Source organism: Ovis canadensis, chromosome 17 (assembly GCF_042477335.2).
Source record: "Ovis canadensis isolate MfBH-ARS-UI-01 breed Bighorn chromosome 17, ARS-UI_OviCan_v2, whole genome shotgun sequence".
NCBI lineage: Eukaryota > Metazoa > Chordata > Mammalia > Artiodactyla > Bovidae > Ovis > Ovis canadensis.
Genome location: NC_091261.1, coordinates 10,812,732 through 10,834,868, shown reverse-complemented (window position 1 = coordinate 10,834,868; position 22,137 = coordinate 10,812,732). Strand labels below are relative to the sequence as shown.

The 22,137-nt window shown below is 39.0% G+C and overlaps 1 protein-coding gene across 1 annotated transcript in view; it reads right to left on the bottom strand.

Moving 5' to 3' along the window:
- Nucleotides 1-22,137, bottom strand: part of KLHL2 (kelch like family member 2) — a 168,801-nt gene that overhangs the window by 119,681 nt on the left and 26,983 nt on the right. Inside the window, exon 3 of the mRNA XM_069556626.1 lies at nucleotides 6,544-6,650. Coding sequence (XP_069412727.1) covers nucleotides 6,544-6,650 — 107 coding nt within the window. The remainder of the gene's footprint in view (nucleotides 1-6,543; nucleotides 6,651-22,137) is intronic.

Below are 22,137 nucleotides of genomic sequence, written 5' to 3'. Positions count from 1 at the left end.
AATGAGAGTAGTTTAAGAGACTTCTGGGACAACATCAAGCATACTAACATTCGTATTATGGGATACCGGAAAGACAGAAAAGGGCAGAGAAGTTACTTGAAGAAATAACAGGTGAAACTTACTTAACCTAGGGAAGGAAATAAACATTCAGTGAGAGGAAGCAAAGAATCCCAAACAAGAGGAACTTAAAAAAGGTCCACACCACAACACATTGTAATTAAAATGGCAAAAATTAAAGAGAAAGAGAAAATCTTTAAAAGCAGCAAGAGAACACCCCAGACTGTCAGCTGACTCTTCAGCAGGAACTTTAGCAGGCCAGGAGTGCCATGATATTCCAAGTAATGAAACAGTAAAATCTATACCACAAATGTTCTACCTGCAAGGCTCTCATTCAGATTTGAAGGGGAAGAGGAGGAGTATTCCAAATGAGCAAAAGCTAAGAGAGCTCAGTACCACCAAACCAACTTTATAAGAAATGAATTCAAGGAATTTCTCTAAGTGAAAAAGAAAGACTCCAAACAGAAACATGAAAATTCTCACATGTAAAGGCAAACAAATAGTAAAAGTAGTAGATAATCAACTTAAAAGCTAGAAGGAAGGTAAAAAGGCAAAAATAGTAAAATAATTTATAGCTACAATAAATAGTTAAGGGATATACAAACAAAAAGATGTAAAATATGACATAAAAAACATTAAATAAAGGGAGGTAGAAATAAAAATGCAGGGCAGTTACAATGCATTAGAACTGCAGAGATCTTCAATTTAAAATAATCACATATATACACGCACAGGTTGTTATATATGAACCTTATGGTAATAACAAAAGAGAATCATCAGGGATTTCCTGGTGGCTTAGTGGCAAAGAGCCTGCCTGCCAATGAAGGAGACATGGGTTTGATCTCTGGGCCAGGAAGAGACCTCATATGCTGTAAAACCACCCCACATGAGCCACAACTGCTAAGCCCACTTGCCACAACACCTGAATCCTTCATGCCCTAAAGCCCGTGCCCTGCAACAAGAGAAACCAAGAAGACCTCTCACAGTAATTAAGAGCAGACCTCACTCGCTGCAACAAGAGAAAAGTACACACAGCAGAAAAGACCAACCACAGCCAAAACAAACAAACAAACAAATAAATAAAATTTTAAAATTAATTAAATTAGATATTTTTAATAGGAATATTAAAGAAAAAGGAACAAAAGAGAACCATAAAAATGACCAGAAAACAATTAATAAAATGGCAAGAACTACATATACATCAATAGTTTAAATGAAAATAAACAAACTGCTCCAATCAAAAGACAGAATGGCTGAATAGATTAAAAAAATAAAACCTATCTGTATGTTTCCCAGGTGATGCTAGTGGTAAAGAACCTGCCTGCCAATGCAGGAGACATGAGATGCGGGTCCAATCCCTGGGTCAGGAAGATCCCCTGGGGGAGGACATGGCAACCCACTCCAGTATTCTGGCCTGGAGAATCCCCATGGACAGAGGAGCCAAGAAGTCTGCAGTCCACAGGGTCATACAGAGTCAGACACAACTAAAGCAACTTACCACACACATATACTACCTACAAGAGACTTAATTCAGATCTAAAGATACACCCAGACTAACAGTGAAGAGATGGAAAAAATATTCCACATAAATGCAAATGAAAAGAAAGCTGGGGTGGCAGATGTATATCAGACAGGACAGACTTTAAAACAAAGATGTTATCGAGACACAAAGACAGGCATTACCTAACAATCAAGGGATCAATCCCAAGAAGATATAGTAACTGTAAATGTATACACACCCAACATGCGTGCCTGCATGCTAAGTCACTTCAGTTGTGTTTGACTCAGTGCAAGCTTATACACTGTAGCCCACCAGGCTCCTTTGTTCATGGGATTCTCCAGGTAAGAATACTGGAGTGGGTTGCCACGCCCTGCTCCAGGGGATCTTCCCAACCCAGGGATTGACCGTGCATCTCTAATGTCTCCTGCACTGGCTTCTTTACCACTAGTGCCACCTGGGAAACCCAACACAGGAGTACCTAAATAAATTAAGCCAACAGGATTACAATAATAGTAGGGGACTTTTAACACCCCATTTATATCTACAGACAGATCATCCAGAAAAAATATCAGTAAGGAAACACTAGCCTTAAATAACACATTCAACTAGATAAATTTTCTATGTATATACAGAATATGGGCTTCCCTGGTAGCTCAGATGGTGAAGAATCTGCCTATAACACAGGAGACCTGGGCTCAATCAGAACATAAGCAAAAAGCAGCAGAATACTCATTCAAGTGCACAAAGAACATTCTTCAGGATATGTTGCCACAAAACAAATCTGAATAAATTTGAGATGACAGAAATCATATCAGTATTACGAGAAGAAAAATCAATACGAAAAAAAATGAAAAAGCACAAATACATGCAGCCTAAACAATATGCCACTGAACAACCAACAGGACACTGAAGAAGTCAAAAGGAAATAAAAATCTGGAGACAAATTAAAATGAAACACAATCCAAACATGACACAATAATCCAAAGTCTATGGAACACAGCAAAAGCAGTTCTAAGAGGAAAGTTTGCAGTCATACAAGCCTACTTCAGGAAATAAAAAAAATCTCAAAGCAATCTAACCTTATACCCAAAGGAACTGGAAAAATTAAAATAAACAAAACCTAAAGTTAGTAGAAGGAAAGAAATAATTAATTTCAGAGCAAAAATAAATAAAGACTAAAAACCAGAAAAGATCAATGGAAGAGCTAGTTCTTCGAAAAGATACACAAAATTAATAACTCTTTAGCCAGACTCATAAGACAGGGCCCAAATAAACAATTGAGAAATTACAGGTGAAACCACAAAAATACAAAAGATCATTAGATATTACTGTGAACCAACAAAATGGGCAATTTAAAATAGATGTATTCCAAGCAATATACAATCTCCAAAGACAATCAGGAAGACACATAAAATATGAAGACTGCTTACCAGTAATGAAACTGAACCAAGAATTGTGAAAATTACCAACAAAAAATCCAGGACCAATAGGTGATATTCTATCAAACACTTAAAGAGTTAATACCAACTCAAACTATGCCATAAAACTGAAGACAAAGGAATACTTTGGAATGCATTCTGTAAGATCAGCATCACCCTACCAAAACAGGCAAAAACACCATCCCCAAAATAAAATTACAGCCCAGTACCACTGATGAACACAGGTGCAAAAACTCTCAAAATATTAGTAAACTGAAATCAACAATGCACCAAAAGAATCATACACTGTATCAAGTGGACTTTATCCTAGAGACATTATGATTAAAGATGATTTAATACTCCACAAACCAATCAATGAGATATACCACTTAAATAGACTGAATAAAAATGATATGATCATATCAACAGATGCACAAAAAGCTATTGATAAAATTCAATATCCATGAACCTACCTCAATATAATAAGGCCATATATGACAAGCCCACAGTTATCATACTCAATGGTGAAAAGCTGAGAGCATATCTTCTAAAATCAGGAACAAGACAATGATGTCCACTCTTGCCACTTTTATCCAACATAGTTTTGGAAGTTCTACCCACAGCAAACAGAGAAGAAAAATAAATAAAAGGAATCTAAATTGGAAAAGAAGAAGTAAAACTGTCAATGTTTGCAGAGGACATGACCATATATAGAAAATGCTAATAATGCCACCCAAAACTATCAGAATTAATTTAATACATAAACTCAGTAAAGATCTAGAATAAAAATGTAACATTCAGAAACATGCTGTGTTTCTATACACTAATAACAAACTATCAGAAAGAGAAATTGATCACATTTACAATTTCATCCAAAAGAATAAAATACCTTGGAATAAACACAACCAAAGAGGCAAAAAAACTTGTACTTTGAAAGCTATAAGACATGGATGAAAGAAACTAAAGACAACAAAAGCAAATGGAAAGAATACTATGCTCATGGGTTTGAAGAATTAATATGGTTAAAATGATCATAAATCCTAAAGTAATCTATAGATTCAATGCAATCCCTATCAAAATACCCATGATACTTTTCACCGAACCAGAACAAATCTAAAATTTGTCTGGAAACACCCCAAATAGCCAAAACAATCTTAAGAGGGGAGAACAAAGAGGGAGGTATCATGTTCCCTGACTTTAAATTCTATTACAAAGTTACAAAAATCAAAATAGTCTGGTATTAGAACAAAAAAAGGAAAAATACATGGGTCAATGTAACTAAATAGAGAGTACAGAAATAAATCAAAACTTAAATGGTCAGTTAATCTCCAACAAAGAAGGCAATGGGGAGTAGACAGTCTGTTCAATAAATGATGCTGGGAAAAGTGGACAGCTACATACAAAAGAATCCAACTGGATTGCTTTCTAATATCATGCACAAAAATAAACTCAAAATGGATTAAAGACTTAATGTAAGACCTGAAACCATAAAATTCCTAGAGGAAAGCAAGACAGTATGATTAAAGCAATATTTATTGGATTTCTCTCCTCAGGGAAGGGCAACAAAAGCAAAGATTAACACATGGGACTACACGAAACTAAGAAGCTTTTGCACAGCGAAAACTATCAACAACTAGGAAGGCAGCCTACCAAGTGAAAGAAAGTATTTCCAAATGAACCATCCAATAAGGAGTTTCCATCCAAAATAAACAAAAAAGTCATACAACTGAACATCAAAAATAAAAATAAAAATGGGCAGAGTACTTGTATAGCCATGGCTCCAAAGAAGACATACAGATGGCCAACAGACATATGAAAAGGTAGTCAGCATCACTAATAACCAGGGAAATGCAAATCAAAATCAGAATAAGATCTATATCATACCTGTCAGAATGGCTATTCTGAAGAAGTTAACAAATAAGAAATATTGGTGAAGATGTAAAGAAAAACCTTTGTGCACTGTTTGCAGGATTGTAAACTAGTACAACCACTATGGAAAACAGTATGGAGGTGCCTCAAAAAATTAAAAATACAACTACCATATGATTCACCAATTCCACCTTCTTCACACCTGAAGAAAACAAAAACAGTAACTGGAAAAATATGTCCACCTCTACATTCATTGCAGCACTGCTTACAATAGCCACCATATAAAGCAACCTTTGTCCACTGATAGATAAAAGGATAAAGAATATATGGTATACATACAATGAAATATGAATAGGCATAAAAAAGAATGAAATCTTACCATTTGCAACAACATGGATATACCTAGAGGATATCATGTAAGTGAAATAAGTCAAACAGAGACTACAAATACTACATGATTTCATGTGAAATCAAAGATAACAAAACAAACAAAATAAAGTGAAAACAGAATCAACAAACACAGAGAACAAACGGGAGACTGACACAGGTGAGTACGGTGGAAAGGGGGAGAATTAGGTGAATAGTTAAGTGATATAAACCTATAATTATGAAAAGAATAAAGTCATGGGGATGTAATACACAACATAAAGACAGTGATACTATAGTGATTCTGTGTGGGGATATGTGACTAAAGGGCTCATATAGTGACCATCTGACCATTTCATAAAGCATGCAAATGCCAAATCATTAAACAGTGCTCTTAAAACAAAATATTGTACATCAACTGTATTTTTTTAAAGGGTTTGAAGACAGAAAAATGAATTTAACAGCTTCGAGTGTGGCATGAGTAAACTACTTTTTTTTTGTCCGAAATACTAAAATTATTCTATGTATTTTTGTAACTAAGTATCCACTCTATTTTCTTGTATTGCTGAATCAAAAGGCATTTACTAAACATTTATTTGTTCACTATAAACAGTGGTGAGGCAAATGTGAAAATCCTTTGAAGAAATGCAGAACAGTAAAAGCAATTTACTTTTGTCAAAATAGGAAAGTGCTAAAAGCTCTTATAAACTGCAAGGAGGCAAACTTAGCCAATATATGCAAATATAAATGCAAAAGGGGGAGGCTGAGCATAAAATTGTACTTGTATGTAATGCACACACGTATGTACACAACATGATAATAATATAAAACAAAGATGAAGAGGAATTTAAAACAAAACAATACCATTTTCTTCTACTACAATAATTAATTTCATAACAATAAAATGTTAATAAGAAAATAAAATCTGGGACTTCCCTGGTGGCATAGTGCTAAGAATCTGCCTGTCAATGCAGAGGACAAGGGTTTGATCCCTGGTGCGGGAAGATTACACATGTTATGGAGCAGCTAAGTTCATGTGCCACAACTACTGAGCCTATGCTCTAAAGCCTGCGAGCTGCACCCACTGAGCCTGTGTGCCGCGATTACAGAAGCCCGCGTGCCTAGAGCCTGTGCTTTGCAACCAGAGAAGCCATCACAATGAGTTGCCCGTCACTGCAATGAGAGCAGCCCCTTCTCACCACAACCAGAGAAAGCCCTCATGAAGCAAGGAAGACTGCGTGCAGCCAAAAATAAGTGAAAAAAGAAAATGTGGAAAGAAAAGCCCAAATCTGTATACATTTTATAAACGTCCATAACCAAAACATTTCATACCTGTAAACATGGCGTGAAAGTAAGGACTACAGGCAGCCAGCACCACTCTATGAGCAGAAATTTCCATGTCTTCGGCCACAATTGTGACATCACACAGCAAATTCTGACTGTTTACAAGAGAGAGAGAAAAAATTTAAATGATAACAACAGTAAATGTATTGAACATCCTATGCAAAACTTTTACAGTGAAAGCCCAATTTTCTGAAGACTTAACTAAAAACTGCCATCCTTAAAAATGAGTTCCCAAACATGAAGCACAAATAAAACAGCCATGACACAGACCAACATGCCTTTGCCCTCACTCAGAATTTTGCTTTTGTTATCTCAACCTAATGAAAGTTACTGGCAGCAAATTATCAATGGAGTATGAAGGGAAAGTTGTTTATATTAAGAACTGCATCAACAGAAGTGGCAGATGGTGGTATGACACTAAGACAAGACAAAATAAAACACACACAGAAACTAAACTGGGTCAAAGTACCAAAACTATACAGACACAGGAAATGTCCTGGGTCATGAAGCAAAGGTAAAGTTATATTCAACTACTTGCTGCATCAAAGCCATTTGAGCATTCGAAGGTTAACTTAATCAGAACATTTTCCAGTATAAAACATCTCATTCTTCAAAGTCAGAAAATATTACCACACATAAAATTAAAATGCATTTTGTTATCTTAAAAGTTATTCAGTACATATAATTACACTTCCAGTTCTAAAACATCCATTTTAATGGATGTGCATTCTAATGCATTCAAAAACATGCAGTAAACATTTTTCACAAGCTATATAAGCTGCTAGATGAAATGCTCCAGCTAAATAAGAATATCACAGAATATCTTTTTGAGAAAAATCTATGCTGGCATTGATTTCAGGAAAAAGAAGAGGACTCCACCAACCTTACTGGCAATCACGTTGTTGACGACTGAAACAAGGTGTGATGAGCCCAAAGTCCTTTCTGCACCTCAAATATCCTGACACTGAATTCATGAGTATAGTGTACCTAGGTGACACTGGGCCTCCTGCTCAATTATCCCCATTCCCCACAAGGGTACCTGCCAGCTTCTGCAATTTCAGATAGCTTACAAGAAACATTTTCACAAGAGCTTAACCCAGTCTTTGAGTGATCCATTTCCACACCACTTTCAAACTTCTTTCTGTGCTGTGCTGTGTGAGCTCAGTTGATTCAGTCGTTTTCAACTCTTTGCAACCCTATGGACTGTAGCCTACCAGGCTCCTCTGTCCATGGGATTATCTCAGCAAGAACAGTGGAGTGGGTTGCCATTTCCTCCTCCAGGGGATCTTTTCAATCCAGGGATCTAACCTGCATCTCCTGCGGTTCCTGAATTGGCAGGTGGGTTCTTTACCACTGAGACACCTGGGAAGCCCTATTTCTGTCGAGTTCACATCAAAACTTCTGAAGATCCTACCGGTACTCACATTCCCTCCAAGTACAGAAGAAACTGTAAGAAAAGGGGCCAACCCAGCCCCAGTGAGGACAGCATCCCAGTGATAAGCTCACTGTGCCCTGTAAACTGAAGCATGGGTTATAATGAGACACAAGGCAAGTTGCCTGTTAGGCTCCAGAGGTGGCACATCACTCTCTGAAATTCCTCCAGATCAATGTGGAAAACTGACAAAGTCCACAGTACACTCTGAGCAGTTGAAACTACTCTGCAAGTCTATGAATTCCATGGGTTCTCAAGTAAGCAGGAGGAAGTCAGTGGTTTTTCAGGAAGATGTTATGCAGGAGCTCCATCCACATGTATAATTTCACTTAGACCCTATCAATATCTTATGCTGCTGCTGCTGCTAAGTTGCGTCCAACTCTTAGCAACCCCATGGACTGCAGCCTACCAGGCTCCTCTGTCCATGGGATTTTCCAGGCAAGAGTACTGGAGCGGGCTGCCATTGCCTTCTCCGATCAATATCTTATGAGAGCCATGTTATTGTAATTTCTACCCTTACAATGTATAGCTGGGGAAACCAAGGTAAAGGTGAATAAGCAGTCTAAAGTCACCATTAGTGACAATGCCAGGATTCAAATCTAAGGAGACTGGTTTACAAAATCAGCTATGTGATTTTAAGACTTGTTAAAGCTTGAATAAAACAAGGAATAGAAAATATAAAGAGCCATTTTTTATTAGATATGCTGTACACCAGATACGATGCAGAATTCAGTATATAGTTCACAAAAGGCCCAGTTTTAGTAGGTTTTTAGCACTACCATTACAAAAATAGTTAGAAATCAAATTCAACAGAGCACTGCAAGATCTTCTCTGCCCTTAAGGAGACTAGCAGAAAGGTCTGACAATGCAAGGATTACAGAACAAAGTAGAAAGTGCCAGAGTGAAGACACTAGAACAGGGGAGCCATCTAAATCAGACTTGGGGTTAGAAAAGGCACCCTGCAGCTACTGCACTTAGCTGAGTTCTAATCACAGATAAGTGTTACCCGGATGGAGAGAAGCAAGAGAATCTCACACAGAGAGAAGAGCAGATGCTACTGGACGGAGACCTGAAGTAGCAAAGTACCACGGGGAGTGTGGCACAAAAAGAGCATGTGAGAAGAAGAGTGATGCTGGGGTGAGCAGAGCCATCCAGGTTTCCCACCATGACCATCTGCACACAGCTCAAACGTGAGTCAACTTCATCTTTATGTCTCTTTTCCTTTTGTCAATAATCCTTCCTAGTGCTCTAGTTTCAAGATGGAAGTTAAATGGAATTACACTGAACACCTCAAAATCACATAATTACATTCAGCTTCAATTATAATTATTCATTGATCCAAACCTTTTATCACATAATTATCTCGGCCTTACTGGCTATTGGTAAGGTAATTAATATCAGTTAGTTGCTCAGTTGTGTCCAACTTTTCAACCCAATGGAGTATAGCCCACCAGGATCCCCTGTCCATGGAATTCTTCAGGAAAAAATACTGCAGTGGATAGCCATTCCCTTTTCCAGGGGATCTTCCTGACCCAGGGATCAAACCGAGTCTCCTGCATGGCGGGCAGATACATTACCATCAGAGCAACCAAGGTATAATAGTAGCTTATTAGCTGATGTTAATTAACTAATAAGATAAAAACAAAGGCAAACCAGTATGAAGTCACACCCTGGGATAGGTCACATGGAACATGCTTAGTTTTAGTATTCAATTCCAGCAATAACATATTTTTAAAATAGTACTTGCAGACAAGAGAGATTTGACCAATCTTCCTATCATTCAGCCAGTTTGTGTCTACTGAACGTGGCCCTTACCTTTTCCTTTCAAGTGTGCATGCTCACAAGAAGTTGAATGACTTTGGATGAGGAGAAGAGAGCTACAAATAAAATCCAGCAATAAAAATAACAAAAATTTGTTTTAGCCGTCCATACCCAAAGCATACATGGTGAGTTTATATTTCTACTATGTGAAATCTAATGAGGCGATTGACTATAAAAATTAAAGTCTTTCAGAATGAAGGTATAAATAAAGTCGCTAATTAGTAAAATCTGCATTTATTCACTCATTCATCAAATATCTAAAGTGCATACAGGGCACCAAGGACAATGTCAGTTAATTAACTAATAAGATAAAAACAAAGGCAAACCAGTATGAAGTCACAACCTGGGATAGGTCACCTGGAGTGTAATGCCACATTATAGATCAAAGACATGCTTAGTTTTAGTATTCAATTCCAGCAATAACATATTTACCACACGTTTACCACAATAAATAAGACAATGCCCATGACAGTGAGGAATCTACCCTGGAAGATGGGAAAGAGACAAGCTAACAAACACTTAGAAAATGAACTGACAGCTACTAGGGCAAGTGTGGGAGGTCGGAGTACACAGCACACAAGCCAAGCCCTAACACAAGCCAAGCCCAGGAAAGCTTTGGAAAGAGAATAACTTCTAAGCTCAAGTCTGGAGAAGAACAGGGGTTACACAGGCCTCATATAAAACTCAAATGACACAGAAAAAAGATAGATACTCATCTCCCAAGTGAAACATCGTAACAAATGGTCCTTCTCGGGAAAAAAAAATCCTTTGAAAATAAATCATACCCAAATATATCAACACACGTTTTGGTTTTCAGGTATCAAAGGAGTGAATTCCTAAGACTAGAAAACCCTATTATTTCTGTATATACAGAAGCCTTCCCTAACCATTGGGAAAGCATTCCAAGACCTCCAATGGATCCCTAAAACCACAGATAGCACTGAAACCTGTATGTACTGTTATTTCTCATACATACATACATACCCATGATAAAGTTTAATTGACAAATTAAGCATAGTAAGAGATTAACAAGTGATAATAAAACAATAACTATACTGTGATAACAGTTATGTGAATGTACTCTAGCTCTCTCAAAATACCTTACTATACAAAGTTAGTGTGTTTTCCATCTTAACTGAACAATTATCATGCCCTGTGGCTATAACTTTCACAGTTTGAGGTGTGACAGCAAAATCAGCACAAATTTCTTTTTCATTTTTCACAATTTCACAGATGGAAGATTCATTCTTACCACAGATCTTAGCAACCTCAGCATATGATGTTTTTTTCTCCTCTTAAATCAAGAACATTTACACTTTTCACTTAAAGGAAGTACTTTACAGCTTATATTTGGCATTTCTGAATTGCCAGCATCACTTCTGCACTTGGGGCCATTATGAAGTAAAATAAGGGTCACTTGAACACAAGCACTGCAACAGCCAACCTAACAACCAAGAGAGCTGCTGAGCGGCGAATGGCTGAGACACACTGGGCAGAGGGGTGAGTCTCATCTCAAGCCGGAGCAGGCAGGACAATACCATCACACTACCAGAACAGTTTGACCATGGTAACCGAAACCTTGGATAAGAGTGGACTAATGTGTATCTTACTCCTTGGAAGAAAAGTTATGACCAACCTAGAAAGCATATTGAAAAGCAGAGACATTATTTTGCCAACTAAGGTCCGTCTAGTCAAGGCTATGGTTTTTCCCGTGGTCATGAACAGATGTGAAAGTTGGACTGTGAAGAAAGCTGAGCACCAAAGAATTGATGCTTTTGAACTGTGATGCTGGAGAAGACTCTTGAGAGTCCCTTGGATTGCAAGGAGATCCAACCAGTTCATTCTGAAGGAGATCAGCCCTGGGATTTCTTTGGAAGGAATGATGCTAAAGCTGAAACTCCAGTACTGTGGCCACCTCATGTGAAGAGTTGACTCATTGGAAAAGACTTAGATGCTGGGAGGGATTGGGGGCAGGAGGAGAAGGGGACAACAGAGGATGAGATGGCTGGATGGCATCACGGACTCGATGGAAGTGAGTCTGAGTGAACTCCGGGAGATGGTGATGGACAGGGAGGCCTGGCGTGCTGCGATTCATGGGGTTGCAAAGAGTCGAACACGACTGAGCGACTGAACTGAACTGAACTGAATGTGTATTTTCTTAAAAGTCAGAATGTGCCATTAGGCTCTGAGGTATCTAAAATAACTGGTAGTTTCAGGAAACAAGAATTTACTTTCTACTGGAGGTGGGGATGGTGGAGAGATTACATAGCATTTGTCCACCTCTCTCTCTCAGGTGCACAGGATGAGCCAGACTCAGAGCTGGTCAGCTGCTTCATCAAATGCTGGCTGCTCAGCATGAGGGGAGGTGAGATAGAAAAACAAGCTGTTTTAATTAAATTAGTCATATTTAACCAAACCTCCTATAACTGTGGTTCAAAAGACAAGCAAGATGCAACCTAGCGAAAATGTCAATAATCTTAAAGAGCAACACAACTCCGTAACAAGTGGTACCACCATCAACTTTTTCTCCTTAAAACAACGATGGTTAGAGTGGGAATTTCTGTAGCAATGATGCACAAGGAAAACCTAGCTTCTGGTTCACCACCACATTCAGAGGCCTGAAAAACAGCAGAGATTGTACCTGCTGAGATTTCAAAACAAAATAAGAAAGGGTGATGGCCAACTACGGTCAGTGATTTAGAAAGTGCCTTAAACAAGAAAAGGATCCCAGAATAGAGAGTATCACAGAGAAACATGAGAGCAGAATGACAGGGAAAAGAGATAAAACAGAGTCACAAGAAGATGCGGCAAGAAGCATATTACTGAGTATTTGTAGAGAAGGGAAGGTAAAGAATCCAGATTTAAGGACTTCTAAGAATACTTGGTCACAGTCAAGAGTGGAAAAAAAAAACACCACTAATTGGAAATAAAATGAAAGAAGATATGAGCAACAGGAAAAAGATAAAAGGGATGAAGCAAAGTGGAAACATGACGATTTTACAGAGATGAAACAGTAATGGTAGAAGTGAGTTCTGAACATGTGTGATGAAAAAACTACGTGCAGAAAAAGGAAAATATGTACAAGGAAAACATCTTCATTAAAAATTATTTTAAAAATCTGATGAAATAAAATATGAGCTAGATATTCCTGCTGTTACTGTTGCTGCTATGCAGTCACTAAGCTGTACCCAACTCTTTGCAACCCCATAGACTGTAGCACTCCAGGCTCCTCTATCCTCCATTATTTCTGGGAGTTTGCTCAAATTCCTGTTCACTGAGTCAGTGATGCTATCTAAACTTCCCATTCTCTGCTGCCCCTTTCCTTTTGCCTTCAACATTCCCCAGCATCAGGGTCTTTTCCAATGAGTACACCTCATTGGAAAATGAGGAGTGAAGAGCAATTTGTAATAGCTCCAGAAAAGGGGGAGCAAAGAACAATTAGTAATAGCTCCCGAAAAGATGAAGCAGCTGGGCCAAAGCAGAAATAATGCTCAGCTGTGGATGGGCCTGGTGGTGAAAGGAAAGTTGATGCTATAAAGAACAATATTGTATAAGAACCTGGAATGTTAGGTCCATGAATCAAGGTCCATAAATTGGACATGGTCAAACAGGAAATGGCAAGAGTGAACATTGACATCTTAGAAATCAGTGAACTGAAATGGATGGGAAAAGGCAAATTTAATTCAGATGACCACTGTATCTACTACTGGGAGCAAGAAATGGAGTAGCCCTTGGAGTCAACAGGAGAGTACGAAATGCAGTACTTGAGTGCACTCTCAAAAATGACAGAATTACCTTGGTTCATTTCCAAGGCAATCATTCAGCATCATAGTAATACAAGTCTGTGTCCCAACCACTGATACCAAAGAAGCTGAAGTTGACTGGTTCTATGAAGATCTACAATGCCTTCTAGAACTCACACCAAAAAATATGTGCTTTTCATCTTAGGGGACTGGTATACAAAAGTAGGAAGTCAAGAGATAACCAGAACAGGCAAGTTTGACCTCAGAGTACAAAATGAAGCAAAGCAAAAGCTAACACAGTTTTGTTAAGAGAACATGTTGGTCATAGAAAATACCTTCTTCCAACAACTCAAGAGATGACTACACATGGACATCACCAGATGGTTAATACTGAAATCAGATTGACTCTACTCTTTGCAGCTGAAGATGGAGAACCTCTATACAGTCTGCAAAAAGAAGACCTGGGGCTGACTGTGGCTCAGATCGTGAGCTCCTTATTGCAAAATTCAGATTTAAGTTGAAGAAAGTTGGGAAAACCAGTTGGGTATTCAAATATGACCTAAATCAAATCCCTTATGATTATACAGTAGAGTTAATGAATAGATTCAAGGGATTAGATCTGGTAGACAGAGTGCCTGAAGAAGTGTGGACAGAGATTCATAATTGTACAGGAGGCAGTGTCCAAAACCATCCCAAAGAAAAAGAAATGCAAGAAGGCAGAGTGGTTGTCTGAGAAGTCTTTACACATAGCTGAGAAAAAAAATGAAAGTCAAGGAGAAAGGGAAGGATATTCCTAACTGAATGCAGAATTCTAGAGAAAAGCAAGGAAAAATAAAAAGACCTTAGTGAACAATGCAAAGAAACAGAGGAAAACAACAGAGTGCGGAAGACAACAGATCTCTTAAAGAAAACTGGAAATATCAAGGGAACATTCATATAAGAATGGGCACAATAAAGGATAGAAACAGTAAGGGAACTATCAAGCAGAAAAGAATAAGAAGTGGTGATGAATACACAGAAGAACTATACAAAAAATGTCTTAATGACATGGGTAACCACTATGGTGTGGTCACTCACCTAGAGCTGGACATCCTGGAGTATGAAGTCAAGTTGGGCCTTAGGAAGCATTACTATAAAGCTAGTGGAGGTGACAGAATTCCAGCTGAGCTATTTAAAATCCCAAGTTGATACTGCTAAAGTGCTGTACTCAGTACAGCAGCAGGTTTAGAAAGCTCAGCAGTGGCCTCAGGGCTGAAAAAGTTCAGTTTTCATTTCAATCACAAAGAAGGACAATGGCAAAGAATATTCCAACTACTGTATAACTGTGCTCATTTCACATGCTAGCAAGGTTATGTTCAAAATCTTTCAAGCTAAGCTTCAACAGTACTTGAAATGAGAAATTCCAGATGAACAAGCTGGGTTTAGAAAAGGCAGAGGAACTAGAGATTAAACTGCCAACAATTGTTGAATCATGGAGAAATCAAGGGAATTTCAGAAAAACATCTGCTTCTGCTTTACTGACTATGCCAAAGCCTTTGACTGTGTGGATCACAACAAACTGTGTGACATTCTTAAAGAGATGGGAGTACCAGACCAAATTACCTGTCTCCCGAGAAACCTGTAGTAGGACAAAAAAATATCAGTTGGAACTAGACGTGGAACCACTGACTGATTTAAAATCGGGAGAGGAGTATGAGAAGACTGTATATTGTCACCCTGCTTATTTAACTTATATGCAGAATGCATTACATGAAATCCCAGACTGGAAGAAGCATAAGCTGGAATCAAGTTTGCCAGGAGAAATATCAACAACCTCAGATAGGCAGATGATACCACTCTAAAAGGAGAAAGTGAAGCGAAACTAAAGAACCTCTTGATGAAGGACAAAAAGGAGAGTGAAAAAGCTGGCTTGAAGCTCAGCATTCAAAAAACTAAGATCATCATATCTGGGCCCATCATTTCATGGCATTTCCTTCCTCCTCATACCACACACCTTCTGACCTGGGGAGGCTCATCTTCCACTGTCATATCTTTTTGTCTTTTCATACTGTTCATGGGGTTCTCCTGGTAAGAATACAAGAGTGTTTTGCTACTACCTCCTCCAGTGGACCATGATTTGTCAGAACTCTTCACTGTGACCCGTTTATCTTAGGGAGCCTGGCACCCCACTTCAGTACTCTTGCCTGGAAAATCCCATGGATGGAGCAGCCTGGTGGGCTGCAGTCCATGGGGTCACTACAAGTCGGACATGACTGAGCAACTTTACTTTCACTTTTCACTTTCATGCATTGGAGAAGGGAATGTCAACCCACTCCAGTGTTCTTGCCAGGAGAATCCCAGGGAGGGGGGAGCCTGGTGGGCTGCTGTCTATGGGGTCGCAAAGAGTCAGACATGACTGAAGCAACTTAGCAGCAATAGCAGTAGCAGCCCTGCACAGCATGACTCATAGCTTCACTGAGTTACCTAAGCCCCTTCACCACAACAAAGTTGTGATCCATGAAGGGGTGATCAGTTCAGTTCAGTTGCTCAGTCCTGTCCAACTCTTTACAACCCCATGAATCGCAGCACGCCAGGCCTCCCTGTCCATCAGAGTTCACTCAAACTCAAGTCCATCGAGTCAGTGATGACATCTAGTCTTCTCATCCTCTGTCATCCCCTTCTCCTCCTGCCCCCAATCCCTCCCAGCATCAGAGTCTTTTCCAATGAGTCAACTCTTCACATGAGGTGGACAAAGTACTGGAGTTTCAGCTTTAGCATCATTCCTTCCAAAGAAATCCCAGGGCTGATCTCCTTCCGAATGGACTGGTTGGATCTCCTTGCAGTCCAAGGGACTCTCAAGAGTCTTCTCCAACACCACAGTTCAAAAGCATCAATTCTTCAGCACACAGCTTTCTTCACAGTCCAACTCTCACATCCATACATGACTACTGGAAAAACCATAGCCTTGACTAGACGGACCTTTGTTGACAAAGTAATGTCTCTGCTTTTGAATATGCTATCTAGGTTGGTTGTAACTTTCCTTCCAAGGAGTAAGCGTCTTTTAATTTCATGGCTGCAGTCACCATCTGCAGTGATTTTGGAGCCCCCAAAAAACAAAGTCTGACACTGTTTCCCCATCTATTTCCCATGAAGTGATGGGACCAGATGCCATGATCTTCGTTTTTCTGAATGTTGAGTTTTAAGCCAACTTTTTCACTCTCCTCTTTCACTAAGGGGTGATAATCTTAGCTATAATTCAAATGAGAAACAATCAAGGTAAGATCTTCCAGTTTTCTGACTTAGGAGGGGAATCTGAAGGCAAACCCTGAAGCATGCTGGTGTGCAATCAGCAATGCCACAAAAAAGAAGACAAAAACAAAAGCAAATTCACTCACTACCATCCATTCTTCACATCTTTGATTGTTTAATGATTCTATCATGGTCAATAAATACCACCTAATAGGAAATCTATCACATGTGCTTAAGATACATTGTAGAAGATTATAAGCTAACTTGAGACTGTTAGCTTCAAAATGTCTGTTAAATTTTCTTAAATAAACGAGTTTGCTTGAGTTAGGGCTCTTCCCAACTACTCTATCCTTTAAGGAGTGTTTTATATTCTACTTTAGTACAACAAGAAAAGAAAAGAAGCTGATAATGTTTTACTATAGAAATATATATATATATATACACATATATACACATATACACACACATATAAGTTAGGAATAAAAAAAAATTCACACTCTGTGCAATTTCCTAAAACCTTTTATTTTTTTTTTAATTTTTTTTTGTTTTATTTTTTATTTTTTTTTTCCTAAAACCTTTTAAAAAACAGTAATATACAATATAAAGCTATGAAGCGAAAGAAAGCCAGCCTCATTTCAGTTTACTGTTTAATTCACTTGTGACCTAAGAAACAAAGTACAAATAACCAAAGAAGAGCCACAACTCAGTGTTTCCATAGAAGCAAAACAGACACAATCTTAGTAGTGATCTGTGTCCAGGATGTCTAACGGCCTAAGGGAAAACTACAATAACCAACCCCTTAAGAGAGACCTCAGGCTCTTAATGTTCATCCTATCTTCTAGAATGTAAACTGCTATTATAACTGAACAATTAAATATTTACAACTTCTGTGTGATATACAGGCAAACATTCAAACTGCTTCAGTGATTTACTAAAAAGTTTCAACTCCTAAATGTAACTTAAGGATCAATATTTGTTGCTGTTATTTAGTCGCCAAGTCATGTCCAACTCTTTTGAGACCCCAAGGACTATAGCTCGCCTGATTCTTCTGTCCGTGAGATTTCCCAGGCAAGAATACTGTAGTATATTACCATTTCCTCCTCCAATGGATCTTCTTGATTCAAGGATCAAACACACATCTTCTGCTTAGCAGGCAGATTCTTTACCAGTGAGCCACCACAGAGGCCCAAGGATATTAGCTTCCTTCTCAGTAATAGGTTGGCTCCCACTAATACTCTTTGAAACTTTTAAAATGCAAGTCCAGTCTAATCCCATGTCCTAGAAGACAGTCAGGAGAAGGCAATGGCAGCCCACTCCAGTACTCTTGCCTGGAAAATCCCATGGATGGAGGAGCCTGGTAGGCTGCAGTCCACAGGGTCGCTAAGAGTCAGACATGACTGAGCGGCTTCATTTTCACTTTTCACTTTCATGCATTGGAGAAGGAAATGGCAACCCACTCCAGTGTTCTTGCCTGGAGAATCCCAGAGACGTGGGAGCCTGGTAGGCTGCCACCTATGGGGCTGCACAGAGTCGGACACGACTGAAGCGACTTAACAGCAGCAGCAGCAGAAGACAGTCATTTTTGCTTTCTTTATTTTAAATGCAAAACATTAAATCCAAGAGTTCTCTTCTGGTTACCTCAAAAAGCTCACAGTGTAATGTCCTCAAGTAAAGGTATACTGGGGATACAGCTTGTTACTCTGTCTACTCTGTAGGCCCAATACACTCTGCTGCATATGTTAAGCACTCTGTAAAGGTTTACTGCTTTGCTTTTGAAAATGTTAGTGTGTTAGTGCTTTGAAAAACTCCTCCCATTGCCAAGCCACATCCTAGAAATGTGCAGAGCTGACTTCCCCACCAGAGATGTGTTACTGTACCAGACTCATCTTTCACTACACTGAGAGGCTGTTCCTCTGACATCACTAGCTTTACAATGCTACACCCTTTCTCAGAAGCCTTCACTGATTCCCACTGCCCTTGGAATCAAGTCCCAATAAATCACCACTTAAGCCTGCCATAATTTTGACCTTTTCTATAGACTCCCCAGCATGAACTCTTTTTGATGCATTTTACCAAAAAAGATACATTTGGCCCGACCCTAGTTTGTGCAATTATCTAGACCAGGAACTGCCTTTCCTCTCCAGTACTTTTTATGAATCCTACTGCACCCCTATCAGGCCCAGCCAAAATCACTTCTGCGAATTTCTCTTGTGAGAACCCTGTTCAGAACCCACATTTTGCACACAATCTTCCACCACCTCATTCTCTTCTCTGTATCTCCTGCACAAAGGGCATGGGCAATGTCAGACACTGGCTCTTCTGGCTCCCACAAAGCCTTCCAGGCATGCTAGCTGACTTCAAAGGAGAACTAGATATCTATAAGCACTTATTGAATACACTGTTTAGAAGTGACCACAGGGTTTTTAAACGAAATAATTTTGAGTTATTCAAGCTCATATTGAGATAGGACATAAGGCTCTATCTGGGCCTCTGAAGTAAAAGAAATGAAAAACTAGTTTAAAGAAAAGGTTAACAGTTCACTTTTATAAGCTTAAATTATAATTATTAACTTAAACTTAAATTAAAATTCTATAACTTACTCCTGGTCCTCCTATTTCTACAACCATACCTTACACCAAGGATAACTGGAAGAATAGTGAGGTGACTTTTACTTCTAAAACTTCACTTTCATCAGTCAAATGTTCACAGAAACACCCCAGTGCACAGCTGATATTCTACCTATTAGAAGTGACAGCCCAAAGGCAGGGTGGTGAGAACAAGAAGCTCTCCCTTCCCAGAAGTCAGGAAACTGCTCTCAGCTACCCATTTCTGGCAGCAGGAAGTTGATGCAAGAATAGGAAATAACTAAAGATTTTCAGCTGTACAAGCAATAGACCTCTTGAATTTTTAAAGAATTATATAAAATTGGCAATAAGGGGTAAAAGAAAAGAGAAAGACATTAAAAAAAAAAATTTCTAATGAGCCGCAAAGAGAGTTCATTTTTTAAAACACTAGTGGTCAGTGATTTCATCTAAACAATCCTTGTTGTGGACCTGGCAGTCAAATTCAGCTATTCAAAGCTTATCTTTCTTTCTGAAAACCAGTACCAATTATTACCCTACTTATATGCTAGCTACTGAAATGGTACAACACAAAGAACACAAGCATACTGTCCACAGCCACACAGTTCACTGCCAAAATGGGACAAACAACTGAATGAAGGGTAAAGCTAAACAATCCTTGAACAAGACAAGGGCACCATACAACCTGCAGGGAAACAGGAGAAAAACCTCACAGGGTAAGAAAATGTCAGGGAAGCAATGAAACTGAGACTACATTCCATCCACTCCCCTCATATAGTTACGGCTCAAAGAGGTAAAACAACTGGCAAGGCCAAAGACTGTCCCAAAACTTGGGTCATTTTCCTCAGGGGAAGGTGAGCTAGGTGTGGCCTTCCCTGTAGTTAAGTGAGTCAGACCTTCGTCAACAGGGGCCTACGCACACGTAAGTGAAAAACCAGGCTACCAATTCCATAGGAGCTGGGGGAAAGGTAAGAGGGATAGGCCTATTAAAAGTCAACCTTTATAGACTTTTCAAAGAAAAAAATGTCTCAACATAACCACACTATTTTTCTTACTTTTATTTCAATGTCACTTAATAACTACCACATTTTATATCCCAATAACTATTTTCCCAACCAGACTGACTGAAACAGCAGGGCCAGACCTGCTGGATTATTCCAACTATGTTTTCACCCTAAAACTACATGAAAACTTACTGATTGAAACTGACGTCAGAGCAGCACTAGGAAACAAATCAAATATACAATAACTTTCCCTCATCTTTCTCTCTCCAATCCACTCTCCACCTAGCAGCCACTGTGTTTTGTTCAAAATACAAATCTGATTATGCCACATCCCTGCTTAAAACTCTACAATGGCTCTTCCCATGGCAACTCCTGATAAAGACAGAAATGCAGAAAGCTCTAAGAATGCTGGCCTTCACGAACCCACCCAGCCTCCTCTCTTGCTACGATACCCCACCTATTTGACTCCAGCTACCCATTAGCCCCACAGGAGCCTGGCTCTCTCCCTCCACAAGACTTGGATATTGCCATTCCCTATGCCTAACTTCCTGAGAAGGTGATGGCACCCCACTCCAGTACTCTTGCCTGGAAAATCCCATGAACAGAGGAGCCTGGTGGGCTGCAGTCCATGGGGTCGCAAAGTGTCGGACACGACTGAGCGACTTCACTTTCACTTTTCACTTTCATGCACTGGAGAAGGAAATGGCAACCCACTCCAGTGTTCTTGCCTGGAGAATCCCAGGGATGGGGGGAGCCTGTTGGGCTGCCGTCTATGGGGTCGCAGAGTTAGACGCGACTAAAATGAATTAGCATGCCTAACTTCATTTCCTTATTTCTCTTTTCCTTCTGATCACAGCACAATTATTCTTATCCTCTCAGGGAATATTTCCCTGACAACTGTTATCTATCTTCACAGCCCTCACTGTAACAGTTATTGCCATTAAAATTTGCAGTAAATTATCTGTATGATTGTTTCATTAATGCCTGCTGCTTATAATCAATCATAAGCCCCATGAAGGCAGCAGCCATGTCTGTTTTGGCTCACCACTGTTATCTCCAACACCCAGCAGATGAATATTCATTGAATCATGAACTTAGTTAAAGAAGAAGCAAACAAATGATGGAACAAAAGAAAGGACTGCCTTTCAAAACACAGCACATAGATTAAAGGAAAGTTTAAGTCACTCCCTTCTTAGCCCAAGCTTTCAAATATAGGTGCTTTCACAAAGGAAATGATGGGAAAATATATACCTTTCACAAAATGATAGGAAAATAATACCAGATGGTTCATTCATACTTCAGTCTTCTAATTAAAAAAGCTACTCATTTTTCATTCAACACTTAACGTCACTCTTTTCATTGTAGCAACTCAAGTATTTGAAAATACTTTAGCAATGGGCAGGTCACTACTGCCTAAAATCACTAACACTACCACGACCATCATTAACGAGAGAGTTATATTTTTCTCTGTCTAGAAACTTTTCCATATTTCATGCAATGGAAACAAGTAAGCAGGGGTAGAAAGACTGATATCAGACAAAATAGACTTCAGAACAAAGTCTATAATAAAAGACAAAGGATGGCATTATATAATAATGAGGAGATCACTATAAGAAAAGGATGTAATACTCATTAACATATATGCACCTAATACAGGAGCACTTAAATATATAAAGCAAATATTAACAGACACAAAGGGAGATATGATAATATACAGTAACACCCGATTGACATCAGTGGACAGATCATCCAGACCAAAAAATCAATAAGGG